This window comes from Arvicola amphibius, chromosome 14, assembly GCF_903992535.2.
Source record: "Arvicola amphibius chromosome 14, mArvAmp1.2, whole genome shotgun sequence".
Taxonomy (NCBI): Eukaryota; Metazoa; Chordata; class Mammalia; order Rodentia; family Cricetidae; genus Arvicola; species Arvicola amphibius.
Window position 1 is genome coordinate 44,840,470 of NC_052060.1, and position 24,562 is coordinate 44,865,031.

At 42.5% G+C, this 24,562-nt stretch overlaps 1 protein-coding gene across 2 annotated transcripts; it reads left to right on the top strand.

The window, feature by feature from the left end:
- Positions 1–9,005: 9,005 nt before the first annotated feature.
- LOC119800708 (all-trans-retinol dehydrogenase [NAD(+)] ADH4) lies at positions 9,006–22,634 on the top strand. Of its 2 annotated transcripts, XM_038310872.2 has the most exons (10): positions 9,006–9,158; positions 10,895–10,996; positions 12,236–12,374; positions 13,712–13,799; positions 14,959–15,190; positions 16,236–16,496; positions 18,624–18,753; positions 19,714–19,852; positions 21,522–21,647; positions 22,047–22,634. In XM_038310872.2, exons 1-10 carry the CDS (start codon positions 9,141–9,143, stop codon positions 22,069–22,071), a joined length of 1,260 nt encoding a protein of 419 aa, XP_038166800.1. In that variant the 5' UTR covers positions 9,006–9,140; the 3' UTR covers positions 22,072–22,634. The 2 variants fall into 2 exon arrangements, with proteins under 2 accessions (XP_038166800.1, XP_038166801.1); XM_038310873.2 differs by lacking the exon at positions 21,522–21,647.
- Positions 22,635–24,562: the final 1,928 nt, after the last annotated feature.

The window sequence follows — 24,562 nt, forward strand, 5'->3', positions numbered from 1 at the left end:
TACAAGTTGTTATGGATAATGGTCAGGAGAAAAGCTAAACAAAGGAGATTCCATTCAGAGTTCTTGTTTGTTTGTTTGTTTGTTTGTTTTAAAGGGGGAAGCGTTATGGGACAATGGTCTGTACCCTGTCAATTATATTTTAATAAAACACTGATTGGCCAGTAACCAGGCAGAAGTATAGCTGGGGCGAGGAGAACAGGAGAATTCTGGGAATCGTTACCCAGATGCAGAGGAAGCAAGATGTGACTGCCTCACTGATGAAGGTACCAAGCCACGTGGCTAACATAGACAATAATGGGCTAATATAAGATGTAAGAATTAGTTAATAAGAAGCCTGGGCTACTAGGCCAACCAGTTTATATTTAATGTAGACCTCTGTGTGTTTCTTTGGGACCGAATGGCTGCAGGATCAGGTGGGACAGAAATCTCAGTCAACAAACTTTGTCAGAAATAAGTCAGACACAAGTAAGGAAACTCTGAACAACACTTCATCATCAGAAGCAAGATGGGTCTAATCATCTAAGTACACAGCACTTGTTAGAGGCCTGATCTCCCGCCCATGACACTATTGGGAGGTAACAGAACATTCAAAAGATGAGATCCGGTGAGAGGGAGAGGTCCCAGCTCAGTAAGTGTGGCCTTGAATGGATGGCAGTGTGCCTGGCTCTTCCTTTATCTGTAAGTTTTTAACACAAAAGGTTCCTTCTGCTATGTACCAACCATCGTAGGCCCAAAAGGAACAGGCCAATCAGCTTCCAAAATGATGAACAAAATAAACTTTTCTCTCAATCCTCCCGGCACCTAGGATATTACTACAGAGCACAAGGTAGCCTCAAATTCTCAATCTTCCTTCCTCATCCTCCTGAGAACTTGGATTACCCACAGGTGCTACCATGTCCACCGACCTTTCCTCTTTTTCAAAAGTTATTATCTTATCTGATTGTTATAGAAATGGAAAACTGACTAACACAAGCATAAAGGGTGAATAGCAACCAGTGCCCATGGACTAAAAAGATCTCTAGGCATAAAAAGAGTTCTTTAGAAGGCATCTAACAGGCACAAAATGCCTACCTAACAAAGCAGTAGGAGCTTCCCCAGTTGGAAATACAATCACCACAGCCCCTGACTTTCAGCAGGTTTACTTTGCATACAGACCACACGTAAAATACTTCCTTTGGAGTGGGTGCCTACCCAATCAGAAAGCAGCTGACTACCTCACCACAGTTGCTAATGCACATGTGGGCACAGAAAGTCAGTGAGGTAACACTCGGGGTCTCCAGCTGGCTGCGGCTGTTGGTGACTTCTCTCTCCGAGGAGCACATAAAGCACTTTCAACACGGTGAAAACTAGCCAGCAAGGAGGAAGCTTCTGGCCCAGTTCCAGCATGGTTTCTCTGTGTCCTGCAACCACAGAGCCTTCAGCAAGAAGGAAGAGACTTTTCAAACAGCATTCCCAGTCTTGGCACAGAGGCCAATCCGACCTGTCGCTGAAGACGGTTCATCTGGCCCCAGTCATTCAACATTCAGTAAGCGGCTTGCATAATGGCTGAAGGGCCCTGTTGGTAGGCGGGCATCATGTGTTTGATTTTAACAAAGCAGACACTGTCCTTATCGTCACAAAGATTTCAGTCTCCTGCGAATAACGAATAACAAAAGCATGCACAAGCCGGGCGGTGGTGGCGCACGCCTTTAATCCCAGCACTCGGGAGGCAGAGGCAGGCGGATCTCTGTGAGTTCAAGGCCAGCCTGGTCTACAAGAGCTAGTTCCAGGACAGGCTCCAAAGCCACAGAGAAACCCTGTCTCGAAAAACCAAAAAAAAAAAATAAAGCATGCACACACATACAGTTAATCACAAAATGCAATAAACATTAGAAAAGCCAGGATTTAAAAGTGGATTTATTTTGGACCAAAAGACAGATTTTTGAAGTGAATTTTAGATACCAGTCAAGCATTGGATGCATGGAAGAGACTTGGACACACAAGCACACACACACACACACACACACACACGCACGCACCACAGCCAACCTTCTTATATGGTTTAGTATCTGTGCTTTATGTTTTAACATTCACAGGTTGCAAAAAGTGTCCTACCTATAACTGCTCATTTTATACTTCATTATTATTACATAAGATGCCTGTGATACTCAGTGCTTGTGTATCTTTTCCTGTGGTCTTCCACGCTATGACCTTTTTCCCCTGGAATAGCCCATGATGCTGACCCTGCTTCCGGGCAGCTCAGATGGATCTGTCCATGTTCCTTGCTGGGGCCTGCAATAAACAAACAATTATGTTGTTCGTCAGTGTTACAGAATTCTTGTGGTTCCATTTAAATTCTGCACACGACATTTTGCTGAGATTTGTCGCTGATTAAACAAAGGTGCCATTGAGCATGTCAAATTTGAGAGAGCGGGCTGAAGGGCTGTGAAGGAATGACACAGGAGGCCTGCAGCACAGAGAACCTGGATCCAGTCTGCCAAGTTAGAAGAGATAAGGGATAATCTGAAACTTGAATGATTAGGAAAATCACATTTACTTGATATTTCAATATTAAAGTAACTGTATATACGCATCTAAAGATGAAAATTTTAACCTTTATTCCAGAGTTCTAGCCAAGACCAGGACACGAACATCCCCAGGCAATTATTAACTGATAACAATGAACTGAACAATGTCCCGGAGTTCAGAATTCTATTCACTAGTAATAACAGAAAGGAAAACTACAGAGTCCAAATTTTATCAAATACCTAAAGCTGCCAAAGCAGTAGCTGATGGTAAATATGAACTTTGTAATCAAACAGACTTCAAATCCAGCTCTTGCTCTACTAAGCAAACATGTTACCTACATTGCTGTATTTTAGATACGAGAGGCCTCATGCTCAGAAGAGATAGGTAAGTCTCACTAAGAAAAAAAAGTAAGGAACACTTTTATATTAGTTAAAAGTATAAACAGAAAAAAAAAACCTTAAAGTAGGCACTAATCCCATTATAAGATTAACCTGTGAGAGAGACACAGCTCCTCTTTTCCCCTGAGATGAAACAGCAGGAACAAAGGTCCCTGGTTAGGAACTCAAGAGAGTCCTTGCCAGAATGGGCACTTCAAAGTCTATTTTCTGGGAATCAAAGACCTGCCGCTGAAGGGTAAATACCTCAACAATCAACATTCTGGATGGCACAAGGGAGAAAATCACTTAACCTGAACAGAACGACAGACTTATGGAAGCCACATAGAGGCTTCATGCTTCTTAGGTAGTAAACTGACCTCTCTTTTCTTCCATGTTGCCTTATATCACACATTCTCCAAGAATTAATGATTACCCTTGGGTTACAAGTGCACGTATATTATGTATGTACAAAAAAACGACAAAATCAGAGTATGGATGAAAACCAAAAAAAGATTAGTCTTCACACTAGGAGAAACATTACCTAGAAGAACCAACATAGAAAACACAGTCCTAGAACCTTTGGACCAGGACCACAGAGCTACCACTCACAGCTTATACTGTGTCTGTGCTCGATAGATACTGGGTAAGTAGATGACAGATAGATAGATAGATAGATAGATAGATAGATAGATAGATAGATAGATAGATAGATAGAATTTAATATTAGATTCTTAATCTTACCCTGAAATTCTATTGCTATTTTGAATAGAGTTTGGGGAACTTAAGGACTTAAGTAAGCAGGTAGATCCAGTGAGTGACATTTCTAAGCTTGGGTTTCTCAAGGGTACTGGCGTATTGCTACAGAGGATGACTGGGACAGGTACAGGGAGTCAGATACGGATGTGCAGCTTCAGAAAATAAGGCAAGAACTAACAGGCATCCATGGAGACATTCTCTGAAGAGCTTGCCTCTCAACTCTTCAAAATGGTTTCCTTTCCTTTGCCCCTCTGCTAATCTATTGACTTAAGAATGTGAAATAAGACCCAGAAAGACAATTATCACATGTACTCACTCATATGTGGTTTTTAAACATAAAGCAAAAAAAAATCAGCCTACAAATTACAACCCCAGAGAACCTAGATAACAATGAGGACCCTAAGAGAGACATACATGGATCTAATCTACATGGGAAGTAGAAAAAGACAAGATCCTTGGGAAAGGGTTGAAGGGGAGGGGAGAAACAGGGAGGGGAGCAGAGAAAAATGTAGAGCACAATAAAAATCAATAAAATTTAAAAAAAGAAAGTGAAATAATATTGGCGAGTAACAGAATCTGGACACAGCACAGAACTCATGTGCTGATAGTGTTTAAAAGCAGCGAAGGGTTTGATTTTCCCCGGGTCCCAGCTCCCTGGTCTTTTGCCCCATCACAGCTCACTCAGGCCTGTTCTACAGTTTCCCTGTGCTCATCTCTGAGTCCTGCTACCGCTGCTATGCCTCGCCCCCAAGTCAGAGGCCAAACATTCATCCCTCTTTGTTATGAACAACAATATCATTATCTTAATGCATGTGTCAGTGTGTAAGTGCCTGGTGGGGGAAGTGGTGCGGGTACAAGTGTGTGCAGCTGGAGGACAGAAGGCAACCTCAAGTGTCATCTTCTAGAGCACTGTTCACCTCCTTGACCTTAAGATAGGGTCTCCCATTGAGCTAGACCCACCAGGCAGACCAGGCTAGCTGGCCACTGAACCCCAGGGAGCTTCTGGCTCCGCTACTACAATGCTGAGATCGCAAGCAAATGCCACCATGGCCAGCACAGGCCTAGAAAATGGTTCTAGGAATCAAACCCTGGTCCTCACATTTGCAGGACCCTTCAGCACATGGGTAGCTTTGTTCTGGGAACTTCAGCGTACACTCATTTTCAAAGAAGTCATTGAAAACCGGGCATAGCTGTGCCTTAATCCCAGCACTCAGGGGGAAGGGCTAGGCAGATGGATCTCTGTGAGTTCAAGGCTAGTCTGCTCTACATAGTGAGTTCCAGGACAGCTATGGCTATACAGTGAGATCCTGTCTCAAATGAAGAAGAAAAGAAATCAAAGATAGTGATGGAAATGTAGCAAAACCATAAGCACACGGGAAGATGCATTAATGCCTACTGTGTTAATGTTTATTATGATCCCAAGGCAGATGTACAACTTGGCCATCATTTACAGAGTACCTGGTGCTTTCCAGAACTCTGAAATTCTCTAGGAAGGACATATAAAATGCCATCTCAATCCTAATGACATGCTACTATACCCACAGACCATGCCTGGCTCACCCCACATCAAAGAAGCTTCTCCTTGTAGTAGATGGGGATTTGTGTTAAATATATGTACATCACCTCAGCAGAACATGAAATCAGCTGGGGCTCGTGTGGCTATCTCAGTGTGCCTAACGAGCAAGCCAGGACATAGTGGAGAAGACAAAGCCTGTACGTCTGAAGGATATCTCAGAGTTTAGCAGGCAAGACAGCTGTGGGACAGCTGCACGTAGGGCAGCACAGAAGCAAGAGGGTCAGAGGAGGATGCAGAGAGCACCGAGGAGCAAGACACAAATCAGGAACCTGAAGGAAAGGGTCAATATAGTTTACTGTGTGGGTAAGTGTTCGGGAACACCTGAGTGAGTTCTGAGGTTGATTTGCGAAGGTTTGGAGAGCTCTGGATGCTCATACCAGAAAAGGTATCTGATTTTTTAAAAACTAGAAAATGAGAGATAAAGGGTTTTTTTTTTAAGAAACTGTTAGGAATATAAATCTAGTGTTTTGAAACAGGGAGTACAGACAGAAATGTGCCAGCAGGAGACTCCCGATCCAGATTACTACATCAGTGTAAGCAAGAAATAATGAGAAGCCTATCTGCTAATTAGTAACAGTGGGAAGAGGAAATGAAAGGGGTGCACAGAGCTTGTCGGTGCTGTAGAGAATGCCAGGGGAGCTTTGGAACCTTGAGAAAAAGAATAGAGACACTCCTGTCAAAGCCAAAATAAGAGAATAAGCCATGTTCGAGTTGAAAAAAGGAGATACATTGTTTTGTGAACATAAACACTTAAAATAGAGATGTCTACAAGCAATTAGCATGTCCAGCCTAAAGCACCAAGGAAGTTGGGAGGGAGGAAGGAAAGTAGAAGGAAGGAGGGAGACGGAGGGAGGAGGGAGGGAGGGAGGAAGGAGGGAGGAAGGAGGAAGGAAGGTGGGAGGGAGGGAGGGAGGGAGGGAGGGAGGGAGGGAGGGAGGGAGGGAGGGAGGGGAGAAAAGGAGGTGGAAGAAAGGACCACAGTGATGAACATGGAGGTGATAATGGCTAGAAAAGCTCACAGCTACAGAAAAAATTTCATAAAAGGTTAGGTGTTTGGAAGGTTTGGTTTGTTTGATTTTGCAAGGAGACTACTAATAACCTTTAAAAATGTTTAAGTAGAAAGGTAAATGTTAGGAATATTCCTAAAAATGAGCCTCTCTGCCAACACAAATAATCCCAATAAGACCAAATCAGACCAAATTAAAAGATATCCAGGTTTAACTGGACACCTGCACTCTCGGGTGGCCTGAGGAGGGAGGGTACAGAAAGCTGACAAGACCACCTAAGAGGAAGAGGGAAGGGCAAGTGTTTATTTTCTGGGGAGCAGTTTAAATAGCTTGTGGGAGTGATCTTGATTTTTCCTGGGGAGGGGTCAAGGTTTGATGGGCTCAGGGGAGGGAGCTTCCAAAGATGGAGGCTGGAGGTTGGGATTACAGTAAAGATGGAACCCAGTGAATTACAAAATGAAGTGTGGGTAGTGAAAAAGTGGAATAAGCCAGGAATGGTATAAAATCAAACGAACCAGCACTTGGAAGGCATAGGCAAGCAGATCTCTTGAGTTTCAACCAGCCTGGTCTACATTCTGAGTTCCAGGATAGTCGGGGCTATGTAGAGAGACTCTGTGTCAAACAACAACAACAACAACAACAACAAAAAAAAAAAAGCATGTGGGAGAGCATATGCTATACTTTGGAAAGTTGAATAAGCTACCTGTATCCAATATTAAATCACTGAAGTCAAGAAGAGCTGGTGAATGCTATGGGAACACAAAGAAGACTGGCATAGAAGCACACCAAAATAGATTATACTTTTAATACACAGAATACAGAATTTTTTAGAATGCAGAGTTTGTACATGACCAAAATGTAAAATATGTAAAGTGGTCAGAGAGATGGTTCAGCAGGCAAAGGCAATTGCCTGCAAGCATGCCCACTTCGGCTCAATTGCCAGAGCTCATTGCGGTTAAGAAAGAGAACTGAGCCCTTCAGATTCACGCACACACACACACACACACACACACACACACACACACCAATACACACACCCAAACGCATTCGTGTACACACAATTTTAAATATGTAAAGCAAAAAGTACTATTAAAATGCATAACAACGATCTTTGCAAAGCTTCATTACCTAATAGCTAAGCAGAATGACCTGAGTCCAGAACGCCAGACTGCTTATCCTCAGCGATGGTCAGGGAAACAAAGATCACATAGAATCACATGTCCTGTGCACCACCATAGGATCAGATTTAAGTCTGGTGACTCTGAGCCTGAGTCTCCACACCCTGTCCCTCAGAGGTCCAGTCGCTTGACCATCACAGCTGCACACCAGCAGTTCCCAGAGCAGCCCAAAGTGTGGTCGGTCAGGATGGAGTCTCCACACCCTGTCCCTCAGAGGTCCAGTCGCTGACCATCACAGCTGCACACCAGCAGTTCCCAAAGTGTGGTCGGTCAGGATGGAGTCAGAGGATGACAGCGAGACCACAGAGGCAAAAGTAGCCTTAAAGTAAGACACAGCGGGAGGAACTTGGGGGACAGCGAACTCTTCCACTCACCATCTGGAGTGATGGATATATGATTTTTTTTTTACATTGGCCTAAGGTCGTAAACTTAAAGATACAATATAATTTTGAAAAGTTGACTTGGTCGTCAGTTGGAGACGTCCCTTTTCCCAAACAGCTATCATGTGTTACTCAGCCCCTCAGCACCAGCGCTCAGAGCCCCAGGTCAGGCAGGCTCTAAGCACTGGTCCTCAGGGGCTGCCGCCCTGCTGTCTGTGGGGGGCACTGTGAGACCCAGAGCCACTGGGACTGTGTTCAGCCACACACATCCAGAGGGGCAGTGAGAGTTGTTCCCCAATAGTGACTAGACGACTCCCTGATCATAGCAGTTGAAAGGGACTGTGGCAGCTTTTGAGCACCCTTAACAAAAGTGTTTCCGTGTCTGAACCGTCAGTGTTGCCTTGTTACCACGGGCTGGCTCTATCAGCCTTGGATGTCCCATAAACACCTATGCAGCAGGGGTCGTGGAAAGAACTTTTATGTAGCCACCGACTCTCCATGAGCAAAAAAAAAAAAAAAAAAAAAAAAAAAAAAAACCCCCAGGGGAAAAAGGAGGGGCAAAAAATATGGCGTGTTGATACCACGGAATACTCAACAGTAAGAAAAATAAATTGTAGATAAAGGCACTGGGGTGGCGTCAAGGATGACTCAGCAACTAAGGCCACTCTTCCAGAGGACCTGGGATCAATTCCTAGAACCTAAATGGCAGCTCACAACTCTCTGTAATTCCAATTCTATGAACTTTGATAAGCTCTCTGGCTTCCATGGTGACCGAGTACACATGTGGTACACAGACACAAATGTACTCAAAACACCCATATACATGAAATAAATAAATAGAGGCACCGTGAACGATCAACAAACAGAACTAAGGGGGAAACACATGAAGGGTATACACTAGGAGTCTCTTCACACAAGCTTACTAAAAAACATAACTGAACTAGTAGAAAGGAAAGAAAACTGTGTGGTAAAATCACAAAAGTGCAAGGAAATTATCAGGCTCTGAGAAGAGAAGAGTAGGGAAGAGGGAAGCTCCAGAGCAACTGAAACATCTTTACTAAGTGGTTATCTGTAACTCAGCTTTATACAATTAACGCGCTTTTTTCTATTTGATATATTGTAATAAAAGATAAGAAAATAACTAATAAAGAACTCTTGGTGCCAGGATAGAGCGATGGGTTTGTAGATGACCTATGACAGTACAAATGTCACAGGAGGAGTCAGGCAGGGCTGGGATTGGACAACCAGCCAGCAGGAATGCTATTTATTCAGAGTTCTCAGCACAGGACACAGAGCATTCTGGGTAGAGGTGAAAGGCCAGTCAGAAAGGCACTTCCAAAGCAAGCTTCCCGAGGAAAATGGGCACCAAGGGAAAAGTAAGTAAACAACCTGTATCTCCATTTAGCTTCTGCTTCTGTTGTGTCTCTGCGCATTTGCTGAAGATGCTGTCCCCCAGGTTACAGTCAAGGCACAGCAAGTTAAAGCCAACTAAAGGGACAGGTTTCCAGGTTTTTGCTATTACAAATAATGTTGCTGTGAACATAGTTGAGCACATGTCCTTGTGGTAAGATTGAGTATCCTTTGGATATATACCCAACAGCAATATTGCTGGGTCTTGAGGTAGATTGTTTCCTAATTTTCTGAGAAATTGCCATACTGATATCCAAAAGGGCTGTACCAGTTTGCACTCCCATCAGTAATGGAGGCGTGTTCCTTTACCCCACATCCTCTCCAGCATAAGTTGTCATTCATGGGTTTTTTTGTTTTTTTTTGGTTTTTCGAGACAGGGTTTCTCTGCAGCTTTAGAGCCTGTCCTGGAGCTAGCTCTTGTAGACCAGGCTAGTCTCGAACTCACAGAGATCCACCTGCCTCTGCCTCCCGAGTGCTGGGATTAAACGCGTGCGCCACCACCGCCCGGCTCTGTCATTAGTGTTTTTGATCTTGGCCATTCTTACAGGTGTAAAATGGAATCTCAGAGGTATTTTGATTTGCATTTTTCTGATGGCTAAGGATGTTGAACATTTCCTTAAGTGTCTTTCAGACATTTGAGATTTGTCTGTTGAGAGTTCTCTGTTTAGGTCTGTACCCCATTTTTTATGGATTACTTGTTTTTTTGATATCAAGTTTCTTAAGTTTCTCTGTATATTTTGGAGATCAGTCCTCTGTCTGATGTAGGGTTGGTGAAGATCTTTTCCCAATCTGTAGGCTGGAGTTTTGTCTTGTTGACTGTGCCCTTTGCTTTACAGAAGCTTCTCAGTTTCAGGATGTCCCATTTATTAATTGTTTCTCTCAGTGACTGTGTTATAAGGTTATGTTTAGGAAGTGGTCTCCTGCTGGGTGGTGGTGGCGCACGCCTTTAATCTCAGCACTTGGGAGGCAGAGGCAGGCAGATCTCTGTGAGTTCAAGACCAGCCTGGTCTACAAGAGCTAGTTCCAGGACAGGCACCAAAACCTACAAAGAAACCCTGTCTCGAAAATCAAAAAAACTCCTGTGCCAGTGTGTTCAAGTGTACTTCCCACTTTCTGGAAGAGAACAACTTTTATTTAACTACATTCTACTGATAAATTGACTGTGTAAGCCTCACTTCCAAGTGATTTTTTTTTCCTTACAATCTGGAGACCTTAGTCAATCACAAGTTAGTGGATTTAGGATGGGATTTTCTTTTCTAACAGTTCTAGAATGACAGGAATACCGGTTGGTTCAATGACCACACTCTAGCAGCAAATCATACCTATGCTAGTGACGGGCTCAGGTACTTTAGAGTTGGTTACAAATGTGCACTGAGCATCTACCAAAACTTTAAGTCTTATAATTATATATCTTCTTTGCTATAGAGATAAATATGTAGGCATGGTATTAGGGTAAATCTTCATATATCTGTTTCTTCAAAATATAAAAATTACAATGGCTGAAGCATATAAATTAACTTATGCTAAGAAAGTGTCTCCTAAAGACAATATAAGTATACATGCATCTAGTCACAAACCCCTTCTTCATATAATCATGCCATTGGCCTGTTGAGACAAAATCCCCTTATTCTATCCTTCCCTCCCTCCCCTCACCACAATTTTCCCTCTCACCTCTCTCCTCTCTCCCTCCTCTCTCTTGCAGGTTATTACATGCAAGGCAGCCATTGCCTGGGAAACAGGCAGTCCCCTTTGCATTGAAGAAGTTGAAGTATCTCCCCCTAGGGCTCATGAAGTTCGAATTCAGGTAAGTAGAGACTTTAGCAAGGCAATATAGACACGTCCCTGAACTAAATACTGATTTTCCCCTATGGGCAGCTGTATTTTTAGATCCAAATTTAAAAAGAAGCATTATCATGTGTCTTAGAGTTTCTATTGCTGTGAAGAGGCACCATGACCACAGCAACTCTTATAAAGGAAAACATTTAATTGTGATTGCTCACTTACAGTTCAGAGGTTCAGTCCATTATCATTATGGCAGGAAGCAAGTCAGCATGCAAGCAGACATGGTGCTAGAGAAGAAGCTGAGAGTTCTTACATCTTAACTCACAGGCAACAAGAAGTGGTCTGAGACATTGAGTGTGTCTTGAGCATATATGAGACCTCAAACCCTGCTTCCACAGTGACACACTTCCTCCAACAAGGTCACATCTGCTCCAACAAAGACACCCTTCCTAATAGTGTCACTCCCTTTGGGGATCATTTTCTTTCAAACCACCACATCATGTGGCTTGAAATTTAATTCAACTGTTTTAATATTGATAACAACCCTAAGAATCAGCAAAGTAACTTAACTTTGGATTAGAATTAGGTTTTCTTTTTGTTTTCCAAATGCTAATTATAGGAAAGTGATATTTTAATAAAGGATGAGAGGGAAGTAGGCACAAAGCAAAGGAGGCCAAGAACTTGGATAGCCACCCTGGACCACAGAGGTCATGGGTGCCAAGAGGAGGGGTTAGGGCTGGGTCAGCAGGGAGGAGTAGAGCAGACCCATTAACAGCAAGTCCAAAGCTATCCATTTTCCCTCTGGACCAACCTATCACAGGTTTGTGTGTGAGGATGCATAAAGAAGCCTCATGCACAAATCTGAAGAATCACCCGGAGACAAGTTGGAGAGAGATTTGGACATAGTTTCTCTTTACTACAGATTTATTAGTAGTCTCCACACAACAGAACAAGTCATGTAGAAAGAACTATGTTCTCCCCATTGCCTGGTGTGCTTTCTCTCACCCCTCTTCCCTTGCATTTTTCCTCTCCTAGAGACAGTATCACCAACGCTGTTTCTTTTTTCCAGCAACAAGAAAATTAGAAAACTAAACTTGATTCCAAGAAGAAATGAATATAAGCCTAGTAATTGTATAAGTCCCCTTTTTTTCCAAAATATAATTCTTTTGCTGAATACTAGGACTGCTATAATGCTTCAAGACACCATGGGGCCTAGGAACACAGCTACAGAATGACAACTCCAGTCGGTCTTGCTTTGTAGGTAATCGCCATGTGTGTGTGTCCTACTGACATCAATGCTACCAATCCTAAGAAGAAAGCTCTCTTCCCGGTCGTCCTTGGCCATGAGTGTGCAGGAATTGTAGAAAGCGTTGGGCCAGGAGTCACCAGCTTCAAGCCAGGTATTTCACCTTCTGATTTCAGTGAACTAGAAGTTCTCAGCCTTCCCTGGGAAGACTCCTCACAACTAACGGCCTGTGTTTTTGTGCTATCTGGGTTCTGCTTACAGAGTTCACCTTTCCCAAAGGAACGGTGACACAAATAATCTGTCATGGCATAACAAGGAAGCAGAATATTTGAAACCAGAACAGCCTAATAAAATCCTGAAAAATGCAGCCACAAACAGAGAAACTGTCCTATAAAGCAAAGCTACAGGGTTAATGTACACTGAAGCTTCCGTGGTGCACAAATACTTCCTGCATATGAAATGGAAATTTACTTTGTGGTTATGTAAAGAGTGAAGGCTTTAGGGGAAGGCATCACACACATGTCGATATCAGTTTAAGTGTTACTTTGGAGGTTCATAAGATAAAACATAATACCCTGAAGCAAGCCAGTGGCTCATCATATTTTACAACAGTGTATACTTGTCATTTTCCATGTGAGAGTTGACGAGCCATATCACCCCTCCATCCAAACTTGGAAACATATTAGTATTTTCCATTCCAAGCATGAGCACAGAAACAGATTGCTCCCTCAAACCTGCATCCTTGAAGGTGTGACCAGTGTCCACCTTTAGTCCTGACTGTCATTTACTGGCCGTGTGACTGAGACGAGTTACAATGTTATTTTGTGATTGGACTTGTAGTGTTTCTAAACGATAGCTGTGAGAAGTAAAATAATAACATTAGTGATGTTTGGGCTGCCACACACTAACTGCTGATCACATGTTAATTACCATCATGTTGGTCATCACAGAACCAGATAGGAACTGGATGAGGAGCTAGAAGATATGGGATTTAAAAGTGAATCAGAAGGATGCAGCATGGGCCGTGATATAAAGTCTATGCTCTACTTCTAGCCTACCATGTCCTCCCTCCTCTGTCCTACAAGGGTGCTCTCTACTCCACACAGGGTGTTTGGGAAGGCGGCAAACAAAAGCCATACTCAGAGGCGTCAGGGAACAGGTGCCCAGCCAGAACTCTGCACCTGTTAGCACCAGTACAGGCTGTTACCTGGCTGCTGAGCAGATTAAGAAAGAAAGAAAAAAGTACAGTACTTGAAAGAACCCACAAACTTCTATTTTACTGAAATAGTATATTCTTGTTGAATATAAAATGTGTACTATTAAAAAAAAGTGTTGTTTGCCACTGATTTATCTGAGAGCAAGTTTTCATAGGGCTGGGGATCAAGCCTGAGACCTTGCATAAATAGGCAAGTTCTCTACCACCAAGCACATCCTAGCTGCGCTTCAGAAACTACACCTTAGGGACCATCTAACTATGGCCTTTCTTTCTAGGTGACAAAGTAATCCCATTCTTTGCACCACAGTGTAAAAAGTGCAAGTTCTGTCTGAGCCCTCTTACAAACCTCTGCGGCAAACTCCGGTAAGCCCCATTCACTGTTAATAGGAGTGTAAGTAGGCATGAATGTCTCAGGCATATCGGCCAAACATACATGGAGGTAGAAAGATGAATAAGAACCTTACACTTACTAATGCTTCTTCTATGTGGCTGGAAGACACTGTTCCAGACACACAGGAGGAGAAACATGCCAAGATGTTCAGTCACGTGGCTTATAAGAACAATAAAAACCATAGAATGACCTTCAGTGAAAGAATAGGTTTATCTCCTGCTAGACAGTAGCACAATGGAATACCGTATAATGAAAACAGATAGACTTAAAATACACACACTAGCCTAATTTTGCACACACGTTAAGGGAAAGAAGCAAGATGCTAAAGGACATACTTTCTGTGTCACAGAAAGACAGTACCACAGAAAGACAGAAACTATACTTTTTTGCAAACTCTTCATGAAATGATGGATTTAGAGCATGGTCAAGAATTCTACTGGTATAAAAAGAAAAATAATAAGATGACCTCTCCAGGTGTATCATACCACAACCTTTCAAGTATCCCCCCCCCCACCAAAACTGTGCCATCTGAATCAGACATTTCAATAAAAAGTCTTATTTAAGAGGCAATGCTGAGACAGAGAGACATGTTAAGCCAGCTTCCGGTAGAATGACCAGCAACACTCAAAAGCAGGGAAAATCTATGGGACTGATGACTCCAGTTTTCCACAAGGAAATTACAATGTGGGGGTAATTAAAAAGTCATCTTAATAAAATATAGTACGCCAACGTACTGAGATGTCTCGACACAGATGAAACCGTGTGATGTGGGAGGAGGGTGGCAGGTGAAACGTGACGGACTAGTCAGGACTTGACAGTTAGCTAAGCTGCAAGGTCACTGGAATGCATGGAGGGGCATTTTACTAGTCTAGTTTTACTTTTACTTGAACTTTCTGTCAGAAAAAAAAAAATACGAGTTAACAATAGAGCCCTTAAAAGAGCTCCTAACACAGAGAAAACATTCAACAGAAGTTTGTTGGTATTCACTCTAAAATAGTTCAAAAATAGTATGTATGGATGTGAAAAGTACCACATTATTTTCCCAACTTTTCCACTGGATCCCAGAAAACATTCATGACAAACTTATGATATCCAATATATCTTCTTCACTGAACCCTTTTCTTTTTCTAGGAACTTTAAATGCCCCAACATTGATCAAGAGCTCATGGAAGACAGAACTAGCAGATTCACCTGCAAAGGAAAACCAATTTACCATTTCATGGGAGTCAGTTCATTCTCTCAGTACACTGTGGTTTCAGAAGCCAATCTTGCTAGAATCGATGACGAGGCAAACCTGGAGAGAGTTTGTCTGATTGGATGTGGGTTCTCATCGGGCTACGGGGCTGCCATCAACACTGCCAAGGTAGAGCATTAAATGCCATGTAGTCTGCAAACAGAGGTTACTGAGAGACAATGTTGTACTAAGGATATGGAATTGTCTTCACAATCTGGCTACACTGCTTATTGCCACTATAAATTAGCTGTCTCATTTACTGCCCCTGTGATTTTCTTTTTCCACCTACTGGGAATTGAAGCCAAGGCCCTGAACCTGCTAGGAAAAAGCCGTACCAATGAACTACATCTCCAGTTCAGCCTCTGTGATTTTATGTGGGCTATTATATGTCTCTAAATAATCATATCAATAGTAGTGAGCATGTTGTTATATTGCATATTAAGCTTCATATAGATGTGCCCTGATTTAAATACAGCTCATTTAAACATGACCTCTAAGTATGAATGCTCACCCGTGGACAAGAACTGCAGAAACCCCACCTATCTCCACTTAGTCACCCAGCTTTCCCCTGGTTCTGTAGATTATTCTCCCTCAATCAATAAGAATTTACCCATTCCCCATCCCTCTGTGGTTTCAAGAGAGTCTGTTCTTGCAGGATGTGTCCCTAGGATCCTATTAGAATTTGGACACTCTTGGGTTGACTAGGCTGACTAGGATACAAAGAGACAAGATAGTTTTAAAAAGCTTTCTTAGGTGGATACCTCAGACATCCCTGAAGCACTGCAGCAAAGAAGCCCCTCTCTCCATGCTGACTCGGCTAGATACATTAGATACAAGTGACTCTATACTATCAATGGAGTCCGATTTTTCCTTGGGCCACCAGCTCAATGATACCCTGCTTCAAAACCAAACTAAGAAAGAGAGAGGTGGCTTATAAATTACTGTGCATGGTATAAGAAAAGCAAAACAGTACCGATTTCTGACTGAAGAATCAAGAACAGTTTCAGGGAGAGAATGCTGTTTAAGTCAGGCCTAGATGATTAGGATTTATTATTATTGCAGCTTTATAACAGGCATTTTTTTAATGTCTGTGTCTGGGTCATCGCTCCCTCCCCCATGAAAGACAAAGCTGAGAGCATCGGCTTTCAGCCACTCTGTATTCTTCCGCCTGCAGGTCACCCCTGGTTCCACCTGTGCCGTCTTTGGCCTGGGCTGTGTAGGTCTCTCTGCCGTAATCGGGTGTAAAGCAGCAGGTGCCTCCAGGATCATAGCTGTTGACATCAACAGTGAGAAGTTTTCTAGAGCCAAGGCCCTGGGAGCCACTGACTGCCTTAACCCCAAAGACCTAGATAAACCCGTACAGGATGTCATCACTGAGCTGACCAATGGAGGTGTGGATTTCTCCCTGGACTGTGCGGGAACAGCTCAGACCTTGGTATGTGGATTTCTCTCCCCATCCTCAGTCCTTGCATCTCACTTCTAATATGCTCTTTAATTACCAACTAATAAGGGAAAGCAAGCCATGTTTCTAGCAGTAGACGTCCTTCTTTTTTTTGTTTTTTGTTTGTTTGTTTGTTTGTTTGTTTTTGTTTTTGTTTTTGTTTTTTTGGTTTTTCAAGACAGGGTTTCCCTGTAGTTTCTAGAGCCTGTCCTGGAACTAGCTCTTGTAGACCAGGCTGGCCTCGAACTCAGAGATCTGCCTGCCTCTGCCTCCCGAGTGCTGGGATTAAAGGCATGTGCCACCATCGCCCGGCTGTACTTTCTTAAGATACTGATTTTATTTTTGTTTGTTTGGGAATAAAATGACCAAAGAATTTATCAGCTGACTTATCCACCTTTTTTCTTCTTGTTTCACTAATGTGGGTGAGAAGCAGCTGCGATGTTTCCCGTGTGAGTGACACAGTCATGCACCCTGGTTACTAACCCTGCTCTTCCATAGTGGCTAAAAAGGGTAACAGCTGTAAAGAAGCACTTTGTGCTGTTTCCTTCCCTGGGTCTTACATGACCAGTGCATTCTCTGGAACAGAACGGATCCAGGAAGAAAGCAATTCAAGAACCACACAAACCATCCTGACAGCTTCTAGCAGGTGGTAAAAGCTGGTAAACATTGATGGCTACTGAGGACAGCACACATTCAAGGCTTCTTATCTGTGCTGTGCTCTGTATTCTGGGCTTCCCACCCTGCAGTCTGCTGAGCTCCATGCCCATTCTGCACATCCCACAGCTCAGTTTTTACAGTGAAAGGCAGCTTAGCAGCCACAGCTTTTCATTATGATAGCTAGCATTAGACTTTGTCCTATTTGGGGCTTCTATTGCTGGGATGAAACACCGTAGGGAGGAAAGAGCCTTTTGGACAGCACTTCTACATCGTAGTCCATCATTGAACGAAGCCAGGACAGACACTCACACAGGGCAAGAACCTGGAGGCAGGAGCCGATGCAGTGCTCAGCAATGTGAAGCCAGCAAAGATTTTTGTAAAAGTATCACCCCAAAAGTTCAAAATCAAGTTGACCACAAAGGACGTGAACAAAGTTTGCACGTGTCTTCTCTCTGAGTCTCAGAAGATCTAAAATGTTTATCTGTTTGCCTTGCGGCTTTCTACATGGAATGGCTTCCACACTGAAACTTATATTTTCAGTTCTTAGCATTTCTACATGAACCCCAGATTTACAGTGTTCTCTGTCTCAGTCAATGGTTAGCGTATATCTCCATCTCTTGGACTGCTCTTCCATGTGGAGACCCAGAAACCAAGGAAGTTCAAATCCATGGCCTCACAATCTCAACAAAAGACAGACCCTACAGGCAGGCTTTAAAAATGCAGGGAAACAAAGTAGTATTTTCTAGCATTTTTTTTGCTCAATTTTAAACAGCATTTCTCCCAATTTATCCTACTTTTAAATCTAAGTATTCAGTGTGTGCCTCATTTCTCAGGCTCTATTGAATCACTCACTAGCTCTCTCTTCATACTTTTCAATATTTTGATCTCAGACCTCAGGAACGGCTTATATTTTAGTAAATGTTGTGTTAGATTGCCAAACCATTACTGATTAAAGTTTATGCTCTACAGATTCTTCTTAATTCTATGTTCATGTTCCTCAGTATGCATGTCATACTTTGCAGGCTCAGCCAAACAATGGTATTCGTACAAGGTAAAATATGTCCCATCTCCTTTTAATATCTTTTTGATGGTTAAGATTATTTTTTAAACCAGTTGTGGTAGCACATGTTTTTAATCCCAGCACTGGGGAGACAGAGGCAGGAGGATCTCTGAGTTTGACACCAGTCTGGTCTACAGAGCAAGTTTCAGGACAGTGAGGGCTCCACAGAGAAATCCTGTCTTGAAATACAAACAAAACAAGAAAGAACTGTTTCTGTAGGTTTCACATTAACAGAACACTAGAGCAGAGCCTCAAGGGTCAATTGGATGATGTGAGGACCTCCTTAACATAGCCTGTTAGGTTACTGACATCGTACAAAATTTCCCTGAGTACTGTATATAGGCACACCAGAGTTCGTGTCTAGTTCTCTACTTGCCCAGGTAATCTTTTGTTTGACATTTCAGAAAGCAGCGGTGGACTGCACGACATTTGGCTGGGGATCATGTACTGTGGTTGGAGCAAAGGTTGACGAAATGAGTATACCCACTGTGGACATGATAATGGGCCGGTCTATCAAAGGAACATTCTTTGGTGGTCAGTTTTTTCTTTCATAGTTTTTTTTTTTCACTATTATATAAAATTATAAAAGATTATTGAATTTTGAAAAGAAAAATCATTGGTATAAACATTGAGTATATAAAAACTACTCCAGCATTTGAAAAGTAAATGAGGTTTGCATGGAAATATGACTACAACTTGCAAATTGAAATTCAGCTTAAGTAGGCAGGCTTAGCGGTACAAGCCTGTAATCCCGGTACTCAAGAGAATAATACAGATGGGTCTTAGGTCTGAGGCAAGCCATCATATGTTGAGTTGAAGGCCTACCTGAGCTGCACAACAAGAACCTATCTCAAAAGAAAATGGAAAAATTGGTTGAAATGAGACAATCAGTTGAAAGAAACAAAAGGGAAATTTGGGTCTAATTAAGATAATTCTTAGCAAGAGTGGGTAATAATCTTAATTTTTTTTCTTATGAAGAAAAACCTTATTCTTTATTTATTTACTTATTTTGGTTTTTCAAGATATGGTTTCTCTTTGTAGCCTGACTGTCCTGGAACTCACTCTGCAGACCAGGCTGGCCTTGTATTCAGAGATCTGCCTACCTCTGCCTCCCAAGTGCTGGGATTAAAGATGTGTGCCACTACTTCCTGGCAAAGAAAATTTTTTTAAGATAATAAATCCATAAAATTAAAGGTGGAGCAAAGTTCAAGCTTAATGTATTTAAAGCAACCCAAATCTGACCTAGTAATCTCACCTCTTCAACAAGCACACTGATCTAGATTTAAATAAACAAAAAGACATTAAACTAGGAGGGGACCAGCAGGGGGTGGGCCAGGTGACGAGAGAGAAAGCTCGGGGAGAGCAGATATTAACAAAGTATATTTTGTACATGTATGAATTCCAGAAAGATGCCTTTAAGTGAGAAAACTTAAAACTATGTCAGTGCTTCAGGTGACAAGCCTTTCTTTACGTGACGCTGTGGCTAAATTGCAGGCTGGAAAAGTGTGACTTCTGTACCACACCTGGTTACTGCCTACAAGAATAAGCAGTTCGACCTGGACATACTGGTGACCCATTCCCTACCTTTCGACAAAATCAATGAGGCAATCGACCTGATGAACCAAGGAAAAAGGTAAACAGCCAAGTCTGTGACTGAGTGGTTTAGAAATCCTTTATGGTCTTTTTATTTTATGCATACGTGTGAGTAAGTGTGTGCATGCACCATATGCATGTAGGTGCTTGGGGAAGTCAAGAGAGGATGTCAGATCCCCTGGAACTAGAATTACAGGCATTTGTGAGCCACCTGATGTGGATGCTGGGAACTGAACCTGGCTCCTCTGCAAGATCATCAAATGCTCCTACCCACTGAACCATCTTCCAACCCCAAACTTTATGGTTTTTATTGAACCCAACAACTAACTGGATGTCTCTTCTGACTCTACATCAAAATCACCGGATCAAATAACAGCCATTTGGGGAAAAGAAAGGCTTCCATTTCCACAATAACAGTGTTATACGCTGTGCGGTATACAGTAGTGGCATAAATGGATACATGTTTTCCTTTTCACAAACAATTAACTCAAGCCAGTTGTTCCCTAGAAGGAGAGATTTCTATAATATAACAGTAGGTTCCTCTGGCCCAGTGTGCCTAAGTCTAGAATCATTTTCTGTGATTTAACAAAGAGCCTTCATGGTCAGAGCCCTGTGCAGCCACTGAGACGTGAGCAGAGAGTGGCAGGTATCGGATATATACAAAACTTCAGCTCTCTCTGCCTTGGCTTGTCCTGGGGCTCCTGTAAGATTCCTTTGCCTGACAACTTTAGATGGACTGTGTCTCAGTATTGGTTCCTAAATATTCATTATAGCAATGCTCCAAATGAGGGATTCCTAGAGGCTGGGGGCTGGGTAATACTGGGATTAATTATCTCAGTTAATTTACAGCCTATAGTTAAAAGAGAAATATGGTAAAGAACTTAAGAGACATGGCAAAGAAGAGGCGGGATAATTAACATGCTGGGGCCTAAATTAAAGTGAAAGTGATGGGATTTGGAAGCAGAAAATAAACACTGCAGGAAGAGTAAAGGGTCCATGGGGTAAGGACCCAGGTTATTTCATGGAGAAGAAATGGGAGAAAATATCCCACTGACATGTACTGTCCCAATTTGCAAACACGTCAGGCACAGCATATCAAAAAGTTCAGAAAAGAGAGAAAAATGGTTATTTTTAAAGCTACATTATGTAAACCTAATAGATAAGCCCCTTGTAAATCTGAACGTGCCTACAGGATTTCTCAAGTCAGGAGTTGGGTTGGGAAGCCTGAGAACCTGGGGTTCATAGCTCCTCTACTGCAACCCTTTTCTCCTGAAGTTCTCAGTCACAGAATACATCCACAAGGAATGCTAAGTGGCAGTAGCCAAGTGGAAATGTCATGCTGCATTGTTAGCAGAAGGACGAATCTCCCATATTCCACAAGGAATGCCTAAGCAATTAGAGGATGAGCAGAAGCTTGGGTGTAGGTCTTCCTGAGATGACTTTCATACTCTCTCACTGGCCCTGAGGGAACCACCTATCTATCTCCCAAAGGACAAGTGGACCACACAGGCACAGGAATTCTATGAGAGGGGAAGTCCTCCTGTCTTCCTAACTCCATAGAAGAGGAGGGAAGGGAAAGCACACAGTACACATAACTTCCGTTTCCCGGGTAAAGGACATATTTAGGCACGGCACCTGCATATGCAACATTCTTCAGCTGCTGCTGTGGGGTCTGTGACAGGGTTTCTGTCCTTGTTTACAAACATCAGGGTGACTCAGGAGTACCATCAGAGTTTCAGAGAGCAGCCAGCAAGCACATCAACCTCTCTCTCCTCTGATGTCCTACGTGGCCAGGAGTGGCGTCTTCTCAAGGCTAACGCCTCATTCCCCAGCTGGTATGCCTTAATTCCCGACAGCACGAGCAGCAGCAAGGGCCTCCCTCTGTCAGGTCAAAATTGCACTGTCCCCCCACCCTCCCGTCTGTCAGCACTGTCACAAATATTATCAACGCCGTGAATGGAAGAAGGCGACAAAAGAGAAGAAATGACTCTTAACGGTGTGGCATCTAGCAGGGAGGAGTGGGACATAGGGAGTGAGGGGGAATCTGACCAGAGCACACTGTGCACACGCCTTCTGTGTCAGAATGAACCCCACTGTTGCACATAAATAGTATATGTTAGTAGCGCATGTTTCTCCAAAGCTCGAACTCTGAAGTGAAAAGAAAAACAACCTTGTGTACTTTGGATAAATGTTCATATAAATAGTATTTATTGTTTTATTGTTATTATCATCAGCATCCGAATAATCCTGACCTTTTGAAGATGGAGAAGCAACCTGGAATGTTATCTGATTGGATCTGAGCCTGTCCGGTTGGCTTGCTACTTCACACGATGAGCCAAAGACGGCTGGGAGTTGAAGCCCAAGTTTGCACTTCGTACCTCAACAGAACTTAACTATAAATGATATACCAAGGGTGCCTGTAAAATATATTCAGGTTTCCTATATGAAATAACCGATGTTGGGTGTGTGTCACGGGCACATTGCTGGCTTAGCACGTGTGAAAACAGAAGTGGATGAAGGAATGAAAAGATACCTGACGTATGTACAAATAGAATCATATGTTTAGGAACTGTTTGAAACTATTTTTCAGAAGTGGGAGTTGGAAGTGAAAAAGTAAATAGGTCTGGCTATATATTTGTAACTTCTGAAGCTGGGGGATGAACACACGGAATTTCTTACACTGCTCTCTTCACTCTCTTCTATGTCGACAGCTTTCCACAATAGACTTTTTTACTGGAAACATCCATAATACACACACGTGTGTATACATAAAATATTGTTATCTTATTTCTGTGTTCTAATAAACTATAAGCTAATCTTAACAGATGATAATCTCTTTTTCAATGTGTTCATTTCTTATCTCTTAGCCCCATTTTATAATCATTCACTACAATCATAAGTAATGGGATATCAAAATCTACATAAAAGAAAATGCTTAAAAGAAAAAAATACATCTATACTCTTAATTTCTCTCCATAAAGTAACTGTCCTTTTGCCTGGTAATTATAATACATATTTTGTGCTTTGCTGGACAATAAACAGTAACTGGCACAAGCTGATGCTATTTTCTAAAGTCAACTGAAAGTAATAAAGAACAAACAGGTTGGTTGTGGTGCACACCTTTTAATCCCAGCTCTCAGAAGACAGAGGCAGGTGAACCTCTGAATTTGACGCCAGCCTGTTCTACAAAGCTATTTCCAGGACAGCCAAGGCTATACAGAGAAACTCCTATTTCCAAAAACAAAGAGGAAAAAAGGAGCAAAGAACAATGTACCAATATACTGATGATAAAGGAGATAGGTCTGGAGAAACTGCTAAGTCGTTAAGAGCACAGGCTCTTCCAGAGGCCGTGTGCTTAATTCCTAGCAACCACATGGCAGCTGACAACTGTGTGACTCAGTACCAGGAGATCCAATGCCCTCTTCTGGCCTCTGTGGGCACCAACCAGACATGCCTTACCTACATACAGGCACAACACTCAAACACAGAAAATAAAAACAAGTAAATCTTGCCAGGTATGCTAGCTCATGCCCCTAATCCCAACACCTGAGAAGCAGAGGCAGAGAGAGACTCGGTCTAATCTCAAAGCCCATCTCCAGGGGCACCCCTCCTCCAACCAGGTTATATCTACTTCAACAAGACCACACCTCCTAATCTTTCTCAAACAGTTTCACTCCCAACCATGAGACTATGGGAACCAGTCTTATTTAAACCATCACACCTGTTTCGAGTTCTGAGAGAAAAACATCTCTGAAGCCTTGACTGGGGAAAGGAGGGCAATGATATCTTAAAGCAGAGGCTCATATTCCTGGCTGGTTGGTTTGAAACAGGGTTATAGTATGGAGACCAGGTTGGTCTCAAAACCATGACATAGATCAAGGTGGTCTCAAATGAATAAGCCACCCTCCTCCCTGTGGCCAAGTGCTGAGATCAGGCCTGTGTCATCTGTCCCTGCTTCCTGAAGACTGTTTTCTAGAAATAGAAAAGTTGTTCTGGGCATGTTTCCTTTGCCAGTGTTGCAGGGACTAAGACACGCTTCCCAGTTGTTAGCCTCTCACGCTATCCCAGCATGCTTTGTCTTCTCTTCCTACCCCCTCTCCTCTCCTTTGCTTCCTTGATATCTAGATTGCTTCATACCCACCTCTGTGTAAGACCTGTCCACCATAAAATGCATCATTTCCCATTGCCTTCGGCACTCAGTGACTTTACAGAAACCTCAACAAATGTTGCTACTACGGTTTCTCAAATCTATGCTTGCAACCTCCTTTGAAGCAGAACAATCTTAAATATATATAGACAGGAAGCACATTTGGTAACAAGTTTGTTTTCATGTGCATCCAAACAATCTATAATCATATAATATATATAATATATAATAATATATAATATATATATTATATAATCTATAATCTTTTTGGTTGTTGTTGTTTGGGGGCTTTATTTTGAGAATTTCATATATAAGTACTGTATTTACATCATTTCTATCCATCTTCTCTCGCCAAGTCCTCTCACATCCCTTCCCCTACTCCCTCTCAAATTCCTGACTTCTTCAATTGTTACATACATGCATACATACATACACACACACACACACACACACACACACACACAAACAATGAGAATCTGCTGATCCATTTAGTATCACTCATATTCTCTATGTGATACTAAATGGATCAGCAGATTCAACAAGGATTGGATAATCTATCGGGGATTCCTTCCTAGAGGAGACCGGTTCTTCTTCTCTTAGTAG

What these genes read in the sequence shown, in the direction of transcription:
- LOC119800708 (XM_038310872.2), top strand. An exon ending in CTGATGAACCAAGGAAAAAG is followed by an intron (nt 19,853 to 21,521) that starts GTAAACAGCCAA and finishes TACAAACATCAG; the next exon opens with GGTGACTCAGGAGTACCATC. An exon ending in AACGCCTCATTCCCCAGCTG is followed by an intron (nt 21,648 to 22,046) that starts GTATGCCTTAAT and finishes TATTATCATCAG; the next exon opens with CATCCGAATAATCCTGACCT.